The 14,427-nt window shown below is 37.7% G+C and overlaps 1 protein-coding gene and 2 non-coding genes across 6 annotated transcripts; 1 reads left to right on the top strand and 2 right to left on the bottom strand.

Moving 5' to 3' along the window:
- The first annotated feature begins 446 nt into the window (after window positions 1-446).
- On the top strand, window positions 447-13,662 carry LOC104907801 (hypothetical protein). Of its 4 annotated transcripts, none has more exons than XM_010696790.4 (5): window positions 447-602; window positions 2,055-2,320; window positions 6,585-6,796; window positions 12,444-12,708; window positions 13,176-13,662. In XM_010696790.4, the coding sequence occupies exons 1-5, from the start codon at window positions 578-580 to the stop codon at window positions 13,473-13,475; spliced, it is 1,068 nt and encodes a 355-aa protein (XP_010695092.1). In that variant the 5' UTR covers window positions 447-577; the 3' UTR covers window positions 13,476-13,662. The 4 variants fall into 4 exon arrangements, with proteins under 4 accessions (XP_010695092.1, XP_019108228.1, XP_010695094.1 ...); XM_019252683.3 differs by having other exon boundaries at window positions 452-598; XM_010696792.4 differs by having other exon boundaries at window positions 452-607.
- On the bottom strand, window positions 3,114-3,231 carry LOC125497232 (5S ribosomal RNA). Its single transcript, XR_007273862.2, has one exon. It is a non-coding gene; the product is annotated as a 5S ribosomal RNA (ribosomal RNA).
- LOC125497132 (5S ribosomal RNA) lies at window positions 3,462-3,580 on the bottom strand. The gene has a single exon (XR_007273776.2). It is a non-coding gene; the product is annotated as a 5S ribosomal RNA (ribosomal RNA).
- Window positions 13,663-14,427: the final 765 nt, after the last annotated feature.

Here is a 14,427-nt window from a genome sequence, read left to right as displayed (position 1 = left end):
TCAGGGGGTATATGGTGCATTTGTGGAACATTGAAGGTATATTGTGAATTTGTTAATTTAATTTGTTAGGGGTATTTCGTCAAAAAACCCTTATTGTTGTTGTTGTTGTTATTATTATTATTATTATTATTATTTTATTATTATTATTATTATTTTTTATTTTTATTATTATTATTTTTATTATTATTATTATTATTATTATTATTATTATTATTGTTATTGTTACGAATACTCTAGATATGTAAAACAAACAACCTACTAAATCTAAAATCATTTTTTAGGAATGATATGAGAGAAATAACTCTTAGGAAATGGAACTTTCCTACCAAACAACCACCACCTTTGTTTCTTTTAGGAGGGAATAGAAGTATCTATCTTTATTTTAGATTATTATTATTATTACTCCACATTCCAATTTTTTTTGTCTAAACTAATTTGCATATAATATTATAAATAACCTGTGCTAATGGCACAATCTAGTGCTCCTAATTGAATTGCGTGTGAACCTGTGAGGCTGTGACTGGGTAGGTTGGCAAGGTTGCTCGTGCTGTTACAGTTACACCCACCACCATCAACAATGTTGACGGTCTTGCTGAAGGCAGGTTTGGTATTGACTTCCTTCTCCTTTTCTGCTCATTTCTGTTTTTCTTTGTTGGTCATATGTATGTATACTACATATTATTTACTCTTAGAAACTAGAAAGTGAAGATAGATACTATACCAAACTTCACATAAATTTATCCGAGTTCTGTTCTTTGAAGTTTAACTTAAGGTTTTCGTCTCCTCTTTTATTATCTAATTCACGCTTATGCACAATTTCATTATTTTCCCGTTAATAAAGAATTGTTCTTACTGTCTTTTTGTTCTCAATAGAATTCTAGGGTTATCTTCATAGCTCTAGAGTTTTTGTAGTCATAATTGATTGTAATCAGTTTCAGTTTGGTAGAATGTTGCTTGAATTTAGTTTCTTCTCTTATTTGAACCCAAGCAGAGTGTGATATTAATTATTCCTGTCCAAACTTATCTCTTTGTCCTGTGTGTTTCTCAGTGGATTCTTGTTCAAAATTCTATAGAAGTATTTCTTGTTGAAAATCATGTTTATATGCATTTTACAGAGAAATTTATGCTATTTACTATGATTAGTTCATGTCATTAGATTGATGCATGCACCCAATTAATATGAAGTCCATAAATGTCTAGAATAAAAATTAAGAAATAGCAATTGTACAAGTATCACTGAGTTTTGCAGATTTGATTACAATTACAAACAAATTGTGTTTATAACAGGGAGTTACCGGAAACCAAAGGGGGAAAGTAAGGGTCTCTTGGGGTGAGCGTAAAAATTATGGGGTAATTTGGGTAGTTTGGAAAGAAGCTCTATTTGAAGCTTTTTCTCAAGTACCACTATCTCCTTTAGAAAATTTTCATTAATAAAAGATGAGCTATTTTTGTAGGAAGAAGTGTGATTTGGGCTAGTTTGGCAAACAGTTTGGTAACAAACAAGAGGTTCAATTACTTATTCTCTCTTTACTTGAGCCACCAAGGGTAAATGGGTTATCGGAATTACTTGTATGCCACCAAAACACTAGCCAAATAGAGTTTTTCTGTATGGATTAAAGGATTAACCCTTTCAATGACTTTTTACTGTTGTATGATCTGCTGAAATAATAATCTATTGATATTTTAGTTGACTCAGTGGCACATATCCTGAATTCCTGACTATACAATGTCTCACTACCAGAGGATGTCTTTGAGATCAGTCGTTGTTGGTTCAATGCTTCTCGCGTATGTTGCTGAAAGTAGCTTTTCAGCTTTACAAGCTTATATAGTACTATTAGTATCGCGGTCTTTAGACATAATTCATACACTAATAGATAGTTGCCGATATATATGTTCAAAGTCATGCATGTGCAACCATAAAAATTTAAATGTTGCAGCTAAAAGAAAAAGAAAAACAGAGGAAGTATATACCTATCTTTTGTAAATTTGATAGAACACCATTTGACAAAAACTGCTATTTAAGGTCCCATCTTACCGTTTAATATTTTTTTCAGGCATTATGAAGAATGTTGGAGTGATCTTTCTCATCACTATTGTGGCAACAATTATATATCAATTCAACCTGCCACCACCACCACGGTTATGTGGCCTTCCTGGTGGACCGCCCATAACAGCACCAAGGGTCAAGCTAAGGGATGGTAGATATTTGGCATACAAAGAGATTGGCGTACCTAAGGAGAACGCCAAGTTCAAGGTCATATTTGTTCATGGTTTTGGCAATTCCAGGCATGATGTGGTTGTTGCAGCTAATCTTCCTCGGGTAACTAATCTGTTATCTACTCAAGGATGTGAATATCAGTGTTTATAGTCTACTCTTAAGTCTTTACTAAATCCATCAAAATGGTTATTTTTTTTGGTATGCTCTTGTGCTGTGATATATTCACATTGCCGCTAAAAATTGTAATTCAAGCTTCATGTCACCCTTGGGCAATAAATTAATTTCACTGAAGTGTTTCTCTCTTAAAACTAAATAATAATAATATTGGATTTTCATTTGTCAAAGTATTGAATAAAATTTCTAAGGAAATGGTTAATAAACCATATACAGACAAATCAAAAACCTTGAAATTTGTTTTAACATGAAAATCTTCTATGTTAATACATCGTTATCTTGTGCTTATATACACTTAAGTCTCTTGTGCTATAAAGGCCTAGCTCTAAAGTATCATCACATATAATTTTACTTTGTATTTTGCTAAATACGTGCTTTAGCGTATTTTGACATCGGTTTACTATTAGAGAATGTTTTTCTTTTATTTATCAGGTTCTTTTTCTATTTCAAGTGTGTTGCGTTTGTCTTTTAGTTTTGACTTCTGCTTTTGCTCTGTTTATTAGCCATTCTAGATCATCTTTTGTGGCTGAATAGCAACAAACACTCTGATAATCTTCTCGCCTCATCCTTCCTCGTCCATCTCCAAAATTTATTGATCTTTTAACATAACATAATCCTTGTGGGCCACTAAAGTAAATTGCATTGATTACCAAAAAGAGAGATGCAACTCTCTAGAAAAATCGGCATCAAACGGGAAAGAAAATTAATTTTGCAGAAAAAAGGAGTGCAACACGAGGATTCCCAGGAGGTCACCCATCCTAGTACTACTCTCGCCCAAGCACGCTTAACTGCGGAGTTCTGATGGGATCCGGTGCATTAGTGCTGGTATGATCGCACCCGTCAACTCAGTGTTCGAATTTGTTTATATGGCCTTACCCATCCTTCCAGTTCTTCACACCTTACCTCCCTCAACACTGATTATTCAAACACTCATAACTTTGCGCTCGGACCTCCGTTTTAAGTGATCTTTTTTCCAAATCAATTGTCTTTTCTAGATCTACATCGTTGTCTCCCGCTCTTTTGAAAAATCGGCTTCAAACGGGAAAAAAAATGAATTTTGCAGAAAAAAGGGGTGCAACACGAGGACTTCCCAGGAGGTCACCCATCCTAGTACTACTCTCGCCCAAGCACGCTTAACTGCGGAGTTCTGATGGGATCCGGTGCATTAGTGCTGGTATGATCGCACCCGTCAACTCAGTGTTCGAATTTGTTTATATGGCCTTACCCATCCTTCCAGTTCTTCACACCTTACCTCACTCAACACTGATTATTCGAACGCTCATAATTTCGCGCTCAGACCTCCGTTTTAAGTGATTTTTTTTTTTCAAACCAATTGTCTTTTCGAGATTGAATTTAATTTGTTAGAATCACCAGAACATGAACGGCTTCTCTGGTTAACTGGGAATAAATGGTGAAAATTTGTAACGAACTTTCTTACAAAAGTTTTATGGCAATACCTATGGTAGTGGAACTTCATCTCCAAATATGTGTTTTTCTTCATAAATTTTCATTACTACTCAGCGGCACACTACCACCTCTAAAGTAGTAATGGAAGGTAATTGGAACTTATGAAGAAAAAGAAATATCTTGGAATAGATAAGCATTAGCATGGACATTGACATGAGAGTTTCTGTACAAAATTACCTGTCAATACATAACATCACCAACATCTATTATCCCCTACCAAACGAGTCGTTAGCCTGTTAAGTGGAATTCAAACCCCTTGTAGCATCAGTTTCAGCCTTTACCACCTTCTAGGAAGGGCTAGGTGTCTCTTTTTGTCAAGGTAAAACAACATAAAAGAAAGGAAAAATTGCTTTAATCAGTCCTAATTATGGGCTCCCTGACCAAAAGTAGTCGAGGTTAACCAGTAACCGCTTTAAGAGGTTAAATATTTTATTTATTTATTGTTTTAATTACATATATTCTACCTTGGTCTTGTTTGGCAAATAGAGTTTAGCTGTTAGAGTTTAGAGTTTGCTGTTAGAGTTTTAACTTTTTGTTCGGCAGATTTGACTACTGATTTGACAACTTTTTTTTATAAACGTGTTTGATAACAATTAACTAATTGCTAAAAGGTTATTGCCATTGGTTTGTATGAAATGACATTTATAGATATTTTAATACATATGTATAGTATTATTATTAGAGGCAAAGAAGTTATTGAACATATTTTTCCCTAATCCTCTAAAGAAAAAGCTCTTATTAGGAGCATTTTCATTTTAAGAGTTTTTATTCCAAAACTCTCTCTAAAACTCTCTTTTACCAAACACCCCTTTTAGAGTTTTTGACTAGTCAAAACTCTAAAAGTGGTTCAAAACTCTCTTTTTGCTCCAAAACTCTAATTGTCAAACACCTCTCTTCTCTTTCTGTCCTTTCTCCTTCCTCCCTTTCTCCCTCCTCCACTTCCTTCTCCCCTCCCCCTACACATCGGCCTCCCCTCCCCCTCCCCCTCCCCTGCACACATCCGGAATCTGAACTATAATTGATAGAGTACTTCAGGTTGGTGTGCTGTAAGCTGATGTACAAGCACTGGTACAGTTTAATTTGGGAACTCTTGTGAATCATTGTACTAAGTCAGTCTAAGCTGTAGTCTTATGGATTGAAGGAACATGCAGAGGAGGTGGTTTCGAGGGTGGTGGAGGGAGTGGCAGGTAGTGGAGAAGGTCCGGGAGGCAAGGGAGGTGGTTTCGAGGGTGGGTGTGGTGTTTCGGAGGCGGGGAAGGTGGTGGCGAGACAGGGGATGGAGTTTTGGGGGCAAAGGAGGGGTTGGCTAGGGGACAAGAGTGGTTTCACGGGGAAGTGGAGGGGGTTTCGAGGTTGGTAAGGGAGTTTTAGGGGTGGGGTAGTGGGGGAGGGGAGTGATTTCGGGGGTTGGGGAGGGGATGGGGTTTTGGGGACGGGGGGAGAGGGTGACTAGGGAGGGAAAGGGGTCTTGGGGACGGGGCAAAGGGTGGTGGGGAGTGGTGACAGTTAGGGAAGGTGGGGGAGGGGGGTAATGGGGTGGAAGGGGATGGGGTTGCAAGGGAGAGGAGGAGGAGGGAGCAGTGAAGGAAGGAGGGAGGAAAGAGGAGGAAGAAAGACAAAGAAAATGGCAAAGTTTACCTGATACAACAGGTTTCTGACCTCCTGAGACTGCCATTGTAAAATACACCCCAAAGTTAGGACTGAACAATATTAAACTGAAATAGGGACTGTTTTTGTGAGGACGTCCATAGTTGGGACTGATTAAATCAATTTTTCCTAAAAAAAATCAAAGTACTAATACTGGACCACATAAATCCTTACATCAGTAAATGAACTGAAATACTTCAGGCACTTCTAGCTACTATAGTTAGGAAAACAGCACAGAAACCTCCAAAATCTTGAAAACATATCTGCAACAGCAAACAGGGCAGAACTACTACTGTAGATCCTCAAGCAGCCAGGTCTTCTAGGATGGAAACAGTGACTGGACCTGCTCTAATGATTTTCACAGAACCAATCTGCGATAGACCAATTGGCCCGCAGTAGAACATCAGCTGGAAATTTGCAGACAGCAATTAATTCCGTGCTGTATATTAGCTGCATTTCCTAGAATGCCTAATGGACTAAGAAGAAGCCAAGTGACAATCATTAAAATCCTAAACTAACAGCAACGCGCAGCATCTCACTAATATCTGAATCCACCTCCAGAGCCAAGCTATCAGAGACACGACACAAATTCAATCTTATTTGATCAGAAATTTGCGAGGAAATCGAAATATAATTACTTGATTTTCAACTACTTTTTTCCAAAGATCTGACATGCTCTCTGAAGCCAATTACACCAAACGGATTCAGCTATTTCATATTTGGCTAGATTTTTGTCTCGTGAGTCTAGTTGGGGTATTTTTGTTACCTTACTCTGTCTAGGGTTGAAACCTGTCTTATCTCATGTTTAACTAGCTATCAACCAGATAGAGTTTTTCATCAACAAACAGCATGATATATAAAAGCTTATGCCATCAACGAATAAAAAACAACATACAAACTCATGCCTTTTTTTTTCTCTTAGTAATTTTCTGTTGCAAGTTGATCTCGGTCTTCAAAATTTCCTTTTCATTTATATCTTCTACGATATTACCCTATTTACTGCTCTAAGAAGTTTCTTCATTGTGGTGATGTGATATATTTTGAATTCATAAGATTCATTCTTTTTTCTTCCCCGCAGAGATTTATTGAACAGTTGGGATTGTACATAGTGTCATTTGATAGGCCAGGTTATGGAGAGAGTGATCCAGATCCAAAGAGAACAGTGAAAAGCATGGCTTTGGATATTGAAGAGCTTGCTGACCAGTTGAAGCTTGGAGATACATTTTATTTGATTGGATTTTCCATGGGCGGGCAAACAGTCTGGGGTTCCCTAAAATACATTCCCCACAGGTATTTACAAATTCTTAGCCATTTGTCGCACCATACTTTCTTTTTTTTTTTTTTTTTGGCAATTCAAAGTTTTTATTGAAAACCAAAAAAAATGGTAAAGAGTCAAAATTACAACTCCCAAGGAAACAACAACATACTGACCAAAGGGGAGCACAAGCACAAAACAACTCTTAGCATTAGGATACTAACAGCTTCCTATCAGCTTCATTACATCTTGCAGCAACTCTAAAGATGATATCTTTGTTAACTTTCTCAGGAGGATGAAGCAAGTTGTTGAAAACCTTTTGGTTCCTCTGCATCCACAGCAAATAAACTGCTTCTGTAAACAGCATGACATAAATTCTAGCTCTTCTAGAGTTACTATGAGCCTTCCTGCAAGCTTCTTGGATCTCATAGGAGAATCTGAACCCTCTTCTATGAACGTTAATAGCTGTTAAAGTTTGACTCCACACTGAACTAGAATAAGAACAATCAAAGAATAGATGCTCAATGGTTTCATTTGCAGCATTACACAGCCTGCACACTGAATTGCATTGAATATTCCACTTCAGAATTCGATCAGCTGTAGCTAGTCTTTGATGAGCAGCAAGCCAAAGGATGAAGATACTACGAGGTGAAGCTTTGTTATTATTAATCACCCTACTCCAAGGAACTCTCCCATGATCTGTTTTCAGACTCAGATAAGCTTTATGGATGCTGAAAGCATCATTAACCATCATTGATTGCCAACCTCCAAGTTCCATCACTTTTTCTCTAGTTGCCATAACTTTTTTCAGAATCCAGGAGATATTGTTGCTTATAGCAACGGTATCAGGAGTTTGCCTTTTAATATAGTATGCATGAATCCACTGGACCACAATTTCTCTCTTTTAAAAGAGATAGCCCAAAGCAATTTCATAAGAGCTGCTATATTCCAAAGCTTCATGTCCACCAAATTCCAGCCTCCTTCTTTTTTAGTGTGAAACATAGTCTCCCAAGCAATTGGAGCTTTTTTTGAAGGACTAACAACCCCTGTCCAAAGAAACCTCCTGCAAATACCTTCAACTGCCTTGATTAATTTTTTGGGGAGGGGAAAGATATGACCCCAATAGTTTTGCATGCTGCTCAGAATAGTAAGTTGGCAGTCCATCCTTGGGCTCTATCAGTAATCTTCTCAACTAGAGGCTTGCATTGACTATAGCTTAGCTTTTTTGAGGTCAGTGGGACACCTAGATACTTGAATGGCAACTGCCCAAGAGGCATATTGATACTCTCAGCTAATACACTCTTTTCCTCTTCAGCTACCCCAGCTATGTAAATATTACTTTTTTCAACACTAGCTTCAAGCCCTGAGGCTGTAGAGAACTTCTGAAAAGCATTCATAACCTTTGTGATTGAACTGTGGTCAGCAATAGCAAATAAGAGCAGATCATCAGCAAACATCATATGAGTGAGTTTGATTTTTTCACATTTAGGATGAAAGTTGAAGTCTGGGACATGATGAAGTTCCTCCAAACTTCTGCTCAAATATTCCATACTAAGGGCAAATAAGAAAGGGGAGAGTGGATCCCCTTGTCTCACTCCCTTCTTAGCAGGAAAAGGAATAGCAGGTATTCCATTTAGCAATATAGAGTAGCTAACCCCCCTCACACATGCCATAGTCCAGTTGATGAAAGGAGAAGGGAAACCCAACTCATTTAGCATTTGCTCAAGAAAGCACCATTCCACTGAATCATAGGCTTTCTTGATATCAACCTTTATTACACATCTGGGGGACAAATGCTTCCTACTGTAACCCTTGATTAACTCAGTGGCAAGTAGGATGTTGTCAGCAATGTGTCTACCAGGGATGAAGCCAGATTGTGCTTGGTTCACCACTTCATTAATAACTTTACCCAGTCTTTGTGTTAAAATCTTGGAAATGATTTTATACACAACAGTGCAACAAGCTATTGGCCTATAATCTTTAGCCTGAGTGACATTGGCTTTCTTTGGAATCAAGGTTATCACTGTTGTGTTTACTGGCCAATAAATAGCAGCTTTTTGAAAGAATTCCTGAACAGCAAGATACATATCCTCTTTTATGAATGACCAGCATCTCTTGAAAAAGAGAGAATTAAACCCATCTATTCCTGGTTCTTTCCCATCATCAATGCTATGCAAGGCTTTATCAATTTCATCATTAGAGACTCTTGCAATAAGGCTATCACCAGCCTGTTTACTCAATTTATTACCTTTCCTCATCATTGGAATATCAATTCCATTAACCTCATCCCTACTGGTGCCCAGTAGACCCTTGAAGAAACCAACAATTTCTTCCTGAATATCAGCTGGCTTTGTGAGAGTTTCACCTTGCTCATTCTGAATTTGAGCTATCTTATTCTTTGCTGTCCTTGTTTTGATGGCAGCAAAGAAAAATTTTGTGTTAGCATCCCCCTGATTCAACCAATTAATCCGAGCTTTTTGCCTGAGTATACTTTCTTCAATATTGGACCAGTATCTAATTTGCTCTTCATAATTCCTCTCAACTTGCTGAGCTGAAGTATTAGAGTGAATATCAGCTTGGCTTTGCACATCAGACAGCTTCCTTCTCAACTCTTCAATTTTGATGTAAGCATGGGCTTGAGGTTTATGCAGCTGCTTTAGAGCTTGCTTTACTGCTTTCAACTTTAGCCAGATACTCTTCATTTTAACTTCATCATTCACACTGCACCAAGCTTCCTTAACAACTTCTTCAAAATTGGTATGATCACACAGGCTGTTTAGGAATCTAAAAGGTCTTCCCCCTGTAACTGTTTGCCCTTCCATATTAAACACAAGAGGGCTATGGTCAGAGACACCATTAGCTCTATAGTGAACCACCACATCAGTGAATTTATCAATCCACTCAGCATTTACCAGAGCTTTATCAATTCGACTTGCAATTCTATCCTGCCCTTCCCCTTTGTTATTCCAAGAATAGAAAACTCCTGTAGTTGGAGCTTCTAACAGACTAGCATCATTCATGAAGTTTTCAAAATCCTTAGTTTCAGCTTCACTAAGTGAATTACCATTAATTCTATCAGTTGAGTGAAGCACAGCATTAAAGTCCCCAATTATCATCACAGGGCCATTATTGTTGTTCAGCACTTCCAATAATCCCTCCCATAACTCTCTCCTATCATTTATAGTGTGTAAACCATACACCACTATAAGCAGGAACTCCATATTGCCTTCAAGATTGGAGATCTTACAAGCTATCAATTGCTCAGCTTGTTTAATTATCTGCACTTTAACTTCACCAGGTTTCCAACCAAACCATATTCTTCCTCTGGGTGAGAAGGAATAGTTACAGCACCAAGTTCACTCAGCACCAATTTTTTTTTGTATTTTAGCAACATTATGGACTCTTACTCTTGTTTCAAGCAGCCCACACACTGAAATCTTCTCCAACTTCAGAAAATGCTTAATTTCCTTTATTTTGAAGGGATCATTCATCCCTCTGACATTCCAAGTTGTGACATTCATTAGGACAGATAAGGGTTTGGCCCCTTAGCGCCCCCAGGTTATCTGAGTCCTTCCCACTCTGCTGAACATAGTTCACAGCTTTTACTGCCTGAGTTTGCTTACCTTTATCCTTCGTTTTCCTGGTAACCACTTTCCAAACTTCTTCTTCTTCAGGTTCTTTATTCTGCATAGGAGTAGCAACTGGGGTAACAAGAGCTTCTGACCTTAGATCTACCACAATGACAGGTTCACTAGGAATACTAGGATCTACTGTCAAGGTGGGATCACCAGGTTTTGAAGTGAGAATCTCTTGTTCCTCTCTTTGTTTTGGCACCCATTTTTGCACCATTTGTTTCTTCACCACACCCTGCCTTTCACAATTATGCCCAACTTTCTGGCATTTCTTACAATAGGGAGGAATCCAGTCATAACTTACCTTTTGACTAAACACATTACCATTAGGATCAGCTATTTTGACTTCCTTTGGTAAAGGTTTAGTCACATCCATTTCTATGAGCACCCTAGCATAAGAAACCCTGAGAGTGTTTGAAGTACACTCATCAGCATACAATGGAACCCCTAGCAAACTTCCAATTCTACTTCAAGAATTTTCACCCCAACAATTCAGTGGAAGGTTGTCAAGTTTAACCCAAATAGGTATCACTTTTAATACTTCAGATTGAAAATTAAAATTGGATGACCAGGGTTTAACTATCATTGGTTTCCCATAGAACATATGAGGCCCTGAATACAGTATTGCATCTCTACTCTCACTAGACTGCAATTTCACAACGAAATAGCCCTCATCATGTTTGAATATAGTCACATCTTCAGCTAGTTGCCATTGAGCTTTCAAGTAGGATTTAACAGCAGTTAAAGTAGGATTTTGACCTACTATATAAACAATCAGAGATTTATTCCACACTTCATTCATTTTTCTAATCTCTTGTTGCTCAAGTTTAGCAATAGGACACCCATCTACTATGGTAGGAGCTAGAAATTTTAGACCCATACCTTTGCTGGATATTCGACTCTGTGTAAAGATTTTCCATTGGTCTGCTGGGCTTTTATTGCCTCCAACATCAGCCTTAGCATTCTCTCGTTCAGTCACCATTGTTGCTTGAACATAACTTGCAAGAGGAGTTATTGTTACATTGGTTTCCACCGGAACTACCTCCTTTCTCAGCTCCGAAGCTACAATATCTTGCTCACTATCTTTCCCGGAAGCCGGCGAGCTATTTACCGGCGCTGATGCTTTCTTCTTTCTCCCCATTGGGCGCCTAAGCGCACGATAGCTAAAACCCTTATCGTGCACCTAGAGGTTTTAGAGAGAAGATGGATCACCTAGAGGTTTTGGCTTTTCCGCACCATACTTTCTCTTAGTATAAGCCCGCAATATGTTTCTTCACTATGACCAGAGAGTTTCGGTTGTTACCACCTTTTAGAATTATATTGCTACAATAAGGATGATAAGAATGAGTGAAAATATATGCATATAAAGTAATTATATTTCACATATTGGTGTAGAGAGTGATGCTCTTACAAGAACGTTAGCAGTAGACTTAGTCTCTTCAAGTATTTGAAAAGTGAGACCGCCTAAGAGTTAACCTCATAATGCAATGTAGTAGCTGATTGATCATTTTAGTTTGCACCTATAGGTAATGGACCTAGTGGCCTCTTTGATATGTTTTGTCTGATAAAACTCTGTATTCTTGGCCTTATTACATTGGATCATACCAAGCTACTAGATACTGAGGATAAGGTAAGCTTTTGGAAAATTGCTAATTGAGATTGAGATCTGATGAAATTCAAGTCAGATTTCTATCCTTGGAATGTACTTGCATATCAATATTTCCAATGGACCCATATCATTATTGGTTTTACCACATTCCTTCAAAGAGGCTCTTGATATGAGGTCAGAGAGGGTTGATGTACAATACTACACTGTTTTATGATAACTGAGAGGCTATTTCCAATTGATTTCTGATCTGACTCCAAGACCATCTACGACTTGATAATAAAATGTGTTGACTGCTTAATGAGCCATTTTAGTTTAATCCCATAGTCAAAGAATCATAAATCTTTGACACCGTTAAAAATGGAAGTATGCTTATATAGTGATGTAAGATTATAATACTTGAAATTTGTTTTTATGACAAAGTATGCTGGTATGGTACTGTAGGCTGGCAGGAGCAGCCCTATTAGCTCCAGTTGTGAATTACTGGTGGAGTGGCTTCCCTGCTGACTTAGCTAAGGAAGCCTTTCAAAAGCAGGCACCACAGGACCAATGGGCGCAAACTGTTGTTTACTACTTTCCACGGCTAACTTACTGGTGGAACACCCAAAAGCTCTTTCCTGGTTCCAGTGTTGCTGCTGGAAAAGCTGAACTCAGTCCACAGGATCTTGAACTTATCCCAAAGATCATTTCACTTGGAACAGATCACAGGGTAAACTAAATATTTCCCTTAGTTTGGGCTTAACTTTGTTAGATCATAAATGTATGATTTCATAGGATTTGGCCGATTTGGATTATCAGATGGCTCAAACATTTCCAATTTGGAGCAGTTGCTTGATCTAATTGGTCTCAACTTTGTATTTTTCCTTGGAGCTTTTAGCAGTTGGAGAAATAAACTGCACACTACATCTATTTCAAATAAGTAGGCCAGCTTACTTTGTTGTCAAATAACTCTAAAGATGGTATTTTACATCCTAGCTTGATCTATTAGGACATGTAAATGGTCAAAATTTAAACTTTTACCACCAAAGTCAAACTTTTGAGAAGGGACTGGTAGTTATTTCCTAGGTTACGTGAAAGAGCTGGAATTGGTCAAGTAATTGGCACATGTATATAGTATATTTTCTGGACTTGAGGTTTGAGTCAACTAATCAAGGCAATATGTGGCCTTTCTAACAGGGACAGGTGAAGCAACAAGGGGAATTTGAGTCACTCCATCGGGATATGATGATTGGATTTGGGAGCTGGGAATTTAGTCCTATAAATCTCACGGACCCCATTCCGAGCAGGCAAGGATCCGTTCATCTATGGCAGGGCAATGAGGATACCCTTGTTCCAGTCACGTTGCAAAGATACATTGCCCAAAAACTTCCATGGATTAAGTACCATGAAGTTGCAGGAGCCGGGCATTTGTTTCCATTTGCTACAGGAATGGCTGAAGCTATTCTCAGAGCACTGCTGCTTGGTGTAGATCCCTAAGACAGCAGGATAGGATCCATACGTCCTGGAATATGATACTATACTATAAATAGTTCATTACAAGGAACATTTGGCAATGCTTTGTATGTTTGTGGTAGCTTATAAATAGTTCCATGTATCATAATACTATGTAATTCATACCCTTTTTGCTGACAATGAAATATATTGTAAATTATACTCAAAGAAATTAGTTCGCTACCAAAATCTGGGCCAGCGAGAGTCAGGCGAGTTCTCCTGGTCACCACTCACCACTGAGCATACGTATGACTTATTTATGAACGAGTTATTCCCTACCAGAAGTAGGTTAGCTGACCTGTTCTAAATTTGAATGTTGTAGGGGATTTACAATAATCTATTGCTGTAATGCAATAAATGAAATCTCCAGGAATGATATGCATAACTTGTGTGTTGGTGTACACAAAACATATGGCAGAAAAAATAGGTTTAAAAGTTTATTTGATCACTTAAATGATATATTCATTTAACAATTTAAATATTAGTTATATATGGGTATTTTAAGAATTGCATGGAAACACCAAAGTTCTCTGGTGTTCCCTTAGAGAATAAAGATTATCACTTAGAAAAGAAAGAGTTAACTCGATCTTGCAAATTACAATAAATTATAAGTTTGCCTCATTTAAGAAAAAGTTCTTTGAATATGTTATATACTAGCTTTTAGACCCGTGTAAATTGCACGAAAATTGTTTGTTTTATACATTTAAGACTTTACTAAATTTCTCCTAACAGAATGATGTGGATATTAACTTGTGATTACAAGATATAATAATGTGTTAAGATTGTTTTAAAACTGGCTTATGATTCGTATGTTTAGTGGTTCATGTAGTCACTGTCATAGTAGATCACATGACCCACTACTTTATTTTAGAAAAAGTTGATTAAATAAGTCATTGATCTGTATTGCTTCCCTCAGATGTTCAAATTAAATCACAAT

Source organism: Beta vulgaris, chromosome 4, assembly GCF_026745355.1.
Source record: "Beta vulgaris subsp. vulgaris cultivar EL10 chromosome 4, EL10.2, whole genome shotgun sequence".
NCBI classification, from domain to species: domain Eukaryota; kingdom Viridiplantae; phylum Streptophyta; class Magnoliopsida; order Caryophyllales; family Amaranthaceae; genus Beta; species Beta vulgaris.
This window is presented reverse-complemented; position numbering and strand designations above follow the sequence as displayed.